At 52.9% G+C, this 9,521-nt stretch overlaps 1 protein-coding gene across 1 annotated transcript; it reads right to left on the bottom strand.

Annotated features, from left to right (window-relative positions):
- Positions 1–280: 280 nt before the first annotated feature.
- FZD2 (frizzled class receptor 2) lies at positions 281–8,515 on the bottom strand. Its single transcript, XM_043536692.1, has one exon. The coding sequence runs from the start codon at positions 8,210–8,212 to the stop codon at positions 6,539–6,541; it is 1,674 nt and encodes a 557-aa protein (XP_043392627.1). The 5' UTR covers positions 8,213–8,515; the 3' UTR covers positions 281–6,538.
- Between the last annotated feature and the right edge of the window lie 1,006 nt (positions 8,516–9,521).

Raw genomic sequence — 9,521 nt, 5'->3', positions numbered from 1 at the left:
CTGTTACTGGCTTCCCTGAGCCTTGGATCAAGTGCTCATTACACCAAAGAGAGAGCATTCCCACGGCAGGAGGGGAGAATTGACCCAGCGGAGTAGATTGCTGCAGTTTCCCTCGGAGACATGGGTTTTGGAAACGCATCGTAAGTTTACCATTCAGGCCCTGCTATTCAAGCGACTTCGGGCACGGACAGGTAGGAATAGCTCGATCTCGCTCCGTACGAGACTGCTTTGGGGGGGAAGAGGAGCGATTTGTTGCACAAATACAGGCCACGATCCTGCAAACACTTACACAGACTAACTTTATTTATACCCCCACTGGGGGCATCACAAGCACAAAGCGCCAACCTCGCACACAAATCCTTCGCGCTTGTTTACACAGCCTAATTACCCCGCGTAGGGGGAGCACGACAACGACCCAGGTTACACCAGCACGGCTACAGCCGAGCCGCAGGCAGGCTGCTCTAGCTCCACCGCTCAGTTTCCCAGGCCGAATAAGCCTCAAACTCACACAGAACTTTGCTCATGAAGCTGCTGCATCAGCTTCAGCGAGGCCGCGCTCCTGCCCAAAGAGACCTGCCGGCTGAAGAGGTTGCAGGGTTGGGGCTTTTCAGGGTAGCACAAGCCACGCACCGGACCAGGGGATTGTTACAGCCCCCCACAGCCGAGAGTTAGAGAAGCACGAAACGATCCTGAGCACATTGGGGAACGTATTTATTTGTTTACACACACACACACACACACATAACTTAAAGACAATCACACTTTTGTAACTAAAAAAACCAGAACTCACGAAAAGGTTCTACGCCCAGTGTGAGCCGGTGACGAGTTGCTACCACGGGGTTATGACCAGTAGATACGCGGCCTTCTCTTTGGAGCAGGATTTCTGCTCTACACCACTTTGGGATATCGATTAGCTCCTTAGCGCTCCCCTCAGCCTGAGCCCATCGCTTTAAGAACACAATACCTCCCTCCCCAGGATTAGATAAAAAGGTACACTTTACATCATTATCTGGATTCAAATATTCAGCCCTAGAAAACCCTGCTGGGTCTCTCCTCTCCAGTGGCTAGTTTCCTTCATCACAAGCCACTGTGTGACGAGTTGGAGGTTCTCTGGGGACCTGCGGGGGGGCCTGGTATCAGGGGGGGTGTTTGATTGGGAAGTGGGGGTTGGAGCTGCACTTTAATTGACTTCCACAGAGCCCAGTCACACTAGGCCAGCTGTGAAAACATTGCAGGCCTAATTAGTTCACATCAAAGGGACCCCACCTCTGCCGGACTGCAGGCACCGTCCCTGCTCTCTGCAACACACAGTGCATGGAGCATCCCCCCCTCTCCACATGCTGCGTCCCCCATCCAACAAGTAAGAGCCCCCTTCCCCTCCCCTGGCTGGCCCAGGGCTGTTATTTGTTAAAGCACCAACACTGGGCATTTGCTGCTTCAGAGACCACTCTTTATTTCAGTTCCCAGATCAGCTTAACAACGGGTGGATCCAGATAGGCCTCAGTCCCTGCTGCACAGGCTCAGACCCCTGCGTCCATGGGGGGTACCCCCTTGAAGTGGGGGGAGCCTGCAGGACTGGAGCCCTACAGGAGACAGGTAGAGGGCCTCGATGTAAGCCTATTGATGCCGTGACAGGGAGAATGAACCAAAATCCTAGGTAGTCAGGGTTGAATCCCAACTTCCCTTTATCTCACTCACTCACACCCCGACCCCTTTTTCAGCTGCTTACTTCGCTGTCATATTCACTTTGGGGGCTGTTTTCTCCTTGCCCAGAGCCAGCTTTTTCCTGTCTGGAAAAAAGTTGTGTGTTTGTTAAGCAGCTCAGATTGCCTCATGCTCCTCTGAGCACTGATTCGTAACTGAGTCATTTAAAGAAGGGCTTTTTGTCTGCATGATTGGGCAGTCTCCAGTCTGGTGCAAAGGAATTTATTTATTTAAAATAATTCCTGGACTGGGATGAGCGTTTATAGCAGAGAGAACAACCCGCTCCCCCCACTGAACCCGGGGATGTTTCTTCCTTGACTAGATGAAACTTTCTAGTCTTTTCCTTCTCTACAACAGCTGGGATGTTTAATGCATTAAACAGACTGGCTTTTCTTGAGAGTTGGGGGGGGGGAATCTCCATTTCAAAGCCAGTCTGTCAACTTTCCACACTTAACTGGGAAAAAAACCCTCCCCCATTCCCATTAAAAAGCCATCCAATTCAACTCTAACCTTAAAAACCACCATGTGAAAGGCCCTGGTATTTAGTTACAAGGTAGGGTCCATGGCAAACTGCAACTCCATAAAGAATGATACAAATTATTTGGTTAAAATGAGATGCCCGAGAGCCTTAGAACAAGAGAAGCGTTTACAGAAAACTGGGAAGCAAGGACTGAATGAAGCTGCTTCCTTCTCAGCCCTACAATCTTTGGGTCAGGTTTTCAGCAGGACTCACCACCCTGCAACACCCACTGATAACAGGCACCGAGTTCTTGTGGGGTGGAAATCTGGCCAGAGTGGTACAAATGAATTCACTAGGAAGCCCTCTAGCCAAACCCCAAGAGAAGGCTGCAGGGGCCAGTGCGGTAAAGATCACAAAGAAGGTAGCACAATGCAAACTTTTTGAAGTAACAGCCCTTCCAGGGTCTCTTTTTCTAAGCTAGGGCACTGGAAAGCTTCGCACACACAGATCCTGCTATCCTTGGGGGAGAGGGCATCTCCCCTCCTCCCCTAGTGATTTGCACAGGACATTTTGTCTGTGAAAAAGAAGGGTGTTCCAGCAGGGTTGGGTGTAATATATCTTCTTAGGGGTAAACTGAAATGCCTTCCTACAACAGAGTAACACGAAACAGCTGCTGGGGAGCTCAGCTGATTAGCAAGGCTGATTTCAAAGTGCACAAATACAGACATTTTCAAGGAGTGAATGGGAAGACTCCTTGTCTGTCAACAGCAGGCTCCAGGCCCTGGGGGTGCTGCCTTTCCCGCCCCACAGCCAGGGATCCGGCTGACACCTAATGCAGAGCAAAGAGCTACATTCTTTAGCATGTTCGGGTGTCAGCAGCACAGAGCCTTGCCTGCCTCTTAAAGGAGGAGCTGATTTTAAGACATTCCCTTTAACTGGCATTTGCACCTTCAAAGCTCAGGGTAGGATTTTCAGAAGGAGCTTGTGGGTTTGGGTGGCTCATGGAAGACACCTGATAGGCCCCCCCATTTTCAGAGGTTTCAGAGTAACAGCCGTGTTAGTCTGTATTCGTAAAAAGAAAAGGAGTACTTGTGGCACCTTAGAGACTAACCAGTTTATTTGAGCATCAGCTTTCGTGAAGTGCTGTAGCTCACGAAAGCTCATGCTCAAATAAACTGGTTAGTCTCTAAGGTGCCACAAGTACTCCTTTTCATTTTCAGAGGGTGGGTCTAGACCTCAGGCCTCCCAGAATCACTGGTCACGTCTTGGCCATGCAGATCAATAGTCCAGCTCGTCGGCAAGGGATTTACTTGTACTGGCTCAGCAGAGAACCATCTAAGGCACATGTATGCAGGAAGGTCTAGCAATGGCTCCAGGAGTGACCCACCCTCCCTCTCCCTCTCTAATAATGACCAGGGCACAAGAGACAGCTGGAATGTATTTCTCCTTTATCTAGCAGGCCAGTTTGATACAGGACACATGTTCACAGCTTACCACTCCCATCTGGTTCCCTTTAGGACAGTCTCCCCCCACTTACTCCTTACTTTGGTGTTTGAAACAAGCTCACATGCAATTACAGCATGTTCCCAAACTCCCTTCTACAGTCCTCTTCAGGCTGGGGGGGGGGGGGGGGAAGGGATTAAATAGGTTAAATCAAATACAGGGGTGAACATTTACCCTTCCCAACACCCCTCGCCCCTTCGTCAGCTGGCATCTACGTGTCTCCCTGGGCATTCTTCCCCCTGCAGGGGAGGAAGATCAGTAAATCAAAATCACCTTGATTAAAAATGTTACAGCCCTATGAAAGGTTTAGGAGATGGGGGAGCCAACACCCCATGGGAGGTAGGTATAGAAGCAGCAGGCAAGCAAAAGGTTTACTTTTTAAATACTTGAGACTGTTCTTAAGAGTCATTTTCCAAACCACCAAGGGAAGGGGGGGGAAAAAAAAAAAAAAACATTTCCCCCATTTGCCCCTGGAAAATTAAACCAGATCTAAGGGCTGTTTTCCTCCCCACAATCTATAGCAGAGACACATGAATTTTGCAGTTTAACTCTTTGCATCCTACCCCAGTTTTGTGATGTTTTAGCTATGATCTTATATACTGAGCTACATTATAATTACAGTCGAGTAGATGGCAAGTTAAAGTAAACAGAATCAGGCCATACACATTACTCCTTAACTAAAGCTGTTTTGAGAACAGACTCCAGTTAGCAGTGATCAGAGTAACAGCCGTGTTAGTCTGTATTCACAAAAAGAAAAGGAGTACTTGTGGCACCTTAGAGACTAACCAATTTATCTGAGCATGAGCTGTAGCTCACGAAAGCTCATGCTCAAATAAATTGGTTAGTCTCTAAAGTGCCACAAGTCCTCCTTTTCAGTTAGCAGTGAGAAACTGAATTGCGAGGAGGGAAGTCAATATTCGTTGATTTTGATCAAACCAGATTTTCAGCCCAAAGGATCTGAAATCTACCAGTAAAATTAAGAAAAGTTCAAGTTAGGAACCGATTATTTCTAGCATTCATGGGGTTTGGTTTTGTTTTTAAGCCTAGGAGGTAAGGAATTTTGTATCAATATTCCTCTTACCAGTACAGTTCATTAGAATGTCTTCTGATTCGCACCATTATGTTCTCCCTCTCCCAGTTCCTCTCCAAAACACAGAGGCAGGCTGTCAAACTAAAGTATATTTGATGTGGTAGCAAAGAAATCAATCCAAGTCCCTTCCCCTTAAACAGTATAAAAAGATAGAGAATTAAAAACCTTACACATGGATAACATTTACATTATACATTCTACAATCAGTGAAAAACAGGACTGAAGCCAGCATTCATTGATGGGGGGCAGGGTCTACATATTTAATTTTAGTGCTTCCCTCTCTAATCCTGTAGTTATTAGGGACAAAGTTTAAAGTACGCAGTGGCAGAATGTTGTTTGTTTTTAAAAGCTGGTTCTAAATATTCTCCTCCATGGAGGATGGTTTGTGCAGTAAGCCACAAAAGACTTTTAGAATTAAAAAAAGAAAAGTAACACGTTGGCCAATCCTGGAAATTAAAAATAAAAAAGTTGGAAGAGGCCTGATTAAGAATTCTGCAACAGGCATTTCCCCCCCACTTCACTGCCAAACAAGGAGTCATCAGAGAGAGTCTCCACCTTTATTTCACAGAAAAATCTGTTAAACTTTCTAGGAGTTTTCAGATATAGGATTCCAGAACACATCAGCAAACACTGTAGAGGAACAGGAACCCTCTGGGTTTTTGTTTGTTTGCAAGCAGTAACTTTAAAATGAGATTCACTCCCCTTCCCCCCCCCCCCCCCAATAAGTAAAAAGATCCTTCCCAACCCACTTACTGCTTAAAATGATGCCTACCTGAATGAAAGAGCACCACACCACAAAAATCTTGAATGGCAGTTGCTAAGGTTTTATCATTTGGATTACAGCTCTTGAGTTAGGAGAAAACCCTCAGAAGTAGGGTTTGGGGTTTTGTTGGTTTTTAAACTCAGTTGTACTTGCAAAGAGCAGACTGCTTACTAAGGACAGGTAGTTTAGAAACCTCTGTACACAGCATTTGGGGACAGAGACATGTACAGTGCCAGAGAAGTAGTTTTCAGGTGGAAGTTAAAGAAGGGGGTTGATAAAAGGGCCGAACTGGGGTGTGCTTTCTTCATGAATCAATCCCATGTGCCTTTCACTGGAGTCTCCAGTTGGGCAGAAAAGCCTTAGCAAAAACCATTACCAGATCCTCAGAACCAGGCCACCCCACTCAAGTCAGCTGCTGGGATAAAAGGGGGAGGCAGCCCCTTCATAAGTCTCTTCATATTAAAAAAAACAACTTCTTGGTAAACTTCCAAAAGAGGGAAAAGAGGGAGATGGATACTTTAAAAAAAAAAAAAAAAAAACACAAACCGAAGTCTGCCTTTAATACAGAAGAGCTTCCATACTGTGCTCATCAGGGGAAAAGCGATTACAGGTCTGGCTTTTATGGAAGTTCAGCTGAAAACGTCCCCCCACAGCCAACACAAACAGAAAATCCGTCTCTATGGCTCCATTTAGAGGGGAGATCTTGCCAAGGCCGAGAAAGGGAAAAAAGCCCGACGCTTTAGGACCGAAGAGAGGCGCCGGGCCGGGCCGGGCCGGGCCGAGCCGAGCCGCGCCGCTCCGCCCCAAGAGTTTCCGGATCTCTGCGGGTTTCGTTTGGTTTTTAAATAGAAATATATAAATTCCATTTACAAATGCTATGTACAGGTCTAATTACAAGGCGCCGTGGACGCTCAGAACCCTAACATCGGAAGGCGGGTTAGATTCGAATCCAAAGAGTTGGTTTTAAACGCTCCCCCCCCGCCCCGGCCCCGGCCCCCGGCCCCGGCCCCGGCCCGCCTCACACCGTGGTCTCGCCGTGCCGGCTGTGGGCCAGGCGGGTGTAGAACTTGCGCCAGGAGTGCAGGGTCTTGCCGGACCAGATCCAGAAGCCCGAGGTGATGCCCACGATGAGGGTCATGAGGTACTTGATCATGTAGACGGTGAAGTCGGGGCCCATGCGCGGCGCGTAGTGCAGCGGGCAGGGGATGGCCAGGCTCTTGCAGTGCTGGCTGACCCAGCTGCGCTCCCAGTGCTCGCGGAAAGCCTGCTCGTAGAAGTAGCAGGCGATGACGATGGTGGCGGGCACCGTGTAGAGGACGCTGAAGACCCCGATCCGCACCATGAGCCGCTCCAGCTTCTCGGTCTTGGTGCCGCCGTGCTTCATGATGGTGCGGATGCGGAAGAGCGAGACGAAGCCGGCCAGCAGGAAGGAGGTGCCGATGAAGAGGTAGACGAAGAGCGGGGCCAGCACGAAGCCGCGCAGCGGGTCCAGGCCGTGCAGCCCCACGAAGCAGACCCCGCTCAGCAGGTCCCCGTCCACCTGCCCCAGCGCCAGGATGGTGATGGTCTTGACGGCCGGCACGGCCCAGGCGGCCAGGTGGAAGTACTGCGAGTTGGCCTCGATGGCCTCGTGGCCCCACTTCATGCCGGCGGCCAGGAACCAGGTGAGGGACAGGATGACCCACCAGATGGAGCTGGCCATGCCGAAGAAGTAGAGCATCATGAAGAGGATGGTGCAGCCCTCCTTCTTGGTGCCCTGCACCACCGTGCGGTAGCCGTCCTCCTGGAACCGCTCGTTGCAGACCACGCGCTCCTGCAGCAGGAAGCCGGCGATGTAGGCCACCGACACCATGGTGTAGCAGCCCGAGAGGAAGATGATGGGCCGCTCCGGGTAGCGGAACCGCTGCATGTCCACCAGGTAGGTGGTGACGGTGAAGAAGGTGGAGGCGCAGCAGAGCACGGACCAGACCAGGATCCAGAGCCGGGCGAAGCGCACCTCCTCCTGGCTGAAGAACATGTGCCCGTCGCCGCGGGCCGGCTCGCAGGGCGCCGCGCAGTCCTTCTCGCCCAGGAACTTGTAGTTGAGGTAGCCGGGCACCTGCAGCGCCCGCGGGCAGTGGAACGGGTGCTCCGGCGTGGCGTAGCGCGGCGCGCCCGGGGTGCCCTGGCCGGGCAGCGGCGCCGGGCTGGTGAGCAGCGCCGGGGAGCCGCCGTCCTCCGAGTGGTTCTGCCCCACGCAGATCTGCTCGGCCCCGTGGCGGGGGAAGTTCTCGCAGCGCAGGCGCTCGGGCCACTGGAAGCCGAACTTGTTCATGAGTGCCTCGCAGCCCTGGCGCGCCCGCTCGCAGATGGAGCGGCAGGGCGGGATGGCCTGCTCCAGCACCGTGCACACCGGCGCGTACATGGAGCACAGGAAGAACTTGAGCTCGGGCGAGCACTGCACCTTGACCAGCGGGTAGAACTGGTGCACCTCCAGCCCCGCGTCCTCCTGGTTGGTGTGGCCCAGCAGGTTGGGCATGATGGTCTGGTTGTAGGCGATGTCGGTGCAGAGCGGGATGGAGATGGGCTGGCAGAAGCCGTGGTCCGGGATGGAGATGCCCTTCTCCCCGTGGAACTGGCCCCGGCCCCGGCCCAGCACGTTCAGCCACAGCAGCAGCGAGGCCAGGCGGTGCAGGACGCTGGACGGGCGCATGGTGCCGCCGCCGCCGCCGCCTTCCCCGAGCTCCCGCGCCCCGGGCGGGCCGAGCGAGCGAGCGAGCGCCGCGCGGAGCAGCCGCCCCTCCTGGGCCCGGCGAAGTTCGCGCTGCGGAGGCTGCAGCCGAGTCCCGGGACAGCCGCCGGGCGCCCTGCCCGCAGCCAGACCGGCCGAGTCCCGGAGCTCCCTCCTTTGTGCGGCTCCGGCCCCCTTCAGCCCCAATTAGCCGGTTTCAAGGGGGCCCCCAGCCCTGGAGCGCGCAGAGCCCAGCCCAGCCCAGCCCCCTCCTCCCTCCCCGCCCCCAGGGAGCCTTGAAACGGCCTGGCCCGGGCCCTAAGCCCCTTCCCAAAATTTCCTCGCGGCCAATCAGATTCAAACGCAGGGACCAGCCCCGGGGGCAGGATTGGTCAAGCCCAGCCTAAGGAGCTCAGAGAGCAGCTGCCAGGGGGCCGCCCCTCGCCTTGGCCGCTTTAAAGGGGCAATTGCTTATTAATCAGCGTCCCGATTATTATTGTGCAGATACATCGATCTTCTGGCCGGAAGCGCCCCTCCCCCGCCAGGGACACGCGCGCACACACACACACACACACACACACACACAAACTTTCCCAAGGCGAGCACACCCGGCGCCGCCCGCTCCAGGGACCGGAGAGCGGCCGGAATTTCACCAGCCGTTTGGGGGTTTTCTCCAGCGTCGTCCGTGCTTTTCCGTCCTCCCGACTGGCCTCAATGTCTCGCTGCAGCCAGAGCTCAGCCCAGCCGGGCTGCAAAGTCACTTCGGCCCCCCCCGGCCGAGTTATGGCTTTCTGGGGCTGGCTTTTGTCGCTCTCCGCTGCTCTCCCTGGTTCTGCAAACCCTCCCACAGACCCCCCTTCCCTTCGCCACCCTTTTCAAATGGCAACATTTTACGAAAAATCTCCATTTAAAAATTCTTTTGACATAACCACCCTCCCCCAAACTTGCCAGCAGCCTGGTTAAAGCTTGATAGATATCCTTGAATATTTTGTCTTAAGCTCCGTAGGGATGAGACGCTGTTGTGACAAGTCGGATTTTTACCACTCTGCACAGATTTAGGCCCTGATTCTGCAGAGACTGGGCACGTGCTTAACTGGATGCACTGGGAGATCCAGGAGGAAAGTTAAGCACGTGCCTTTGGCGAGCCAGAACCGGCGTCCATGCGCTCAGGTGAGGCCTGATCCTGGCCTGAGTAGCACGGGGGATGAGCAGTGAACAGGGTCGCCTTGCAGGATCTGGGCCCTGGGTCTGCATGGTTCTCTCAGGGCCATGTCTAGCTAATCTAACAGCT

Source organism: Chelonia mydas, chromosome 27 (genome assembly GCF_015237465.2).
Source record: "Chelonia mydas isolate rCheMyd1 chromosome 27, rCheMyd1.pri.v2, whole genome shotgun sequence".
In the NCBI taxonomy this organism is placed as follows: domain Eukaryota; kingdom Metazoa; phylum Chordata; order Testudines; family Cheloniidae; genus Chelonia; species Chelonia mydas.
The sequence above is the reverse complement of the archived record's forward strand: the minus strand, read 5'-3'. Positions and strand labels throughout refer to the sequence as shown.

Excerpts from the sequence above, each read along its gene's own strand:
- FZD2 (XM_043536692.1), bottom strand. The coding sequence starts at position 8,212 with ATGCGCCCGTCCAGCGTCCTGCACCGCCTGGCCTCGCTGCTGCTGTGG.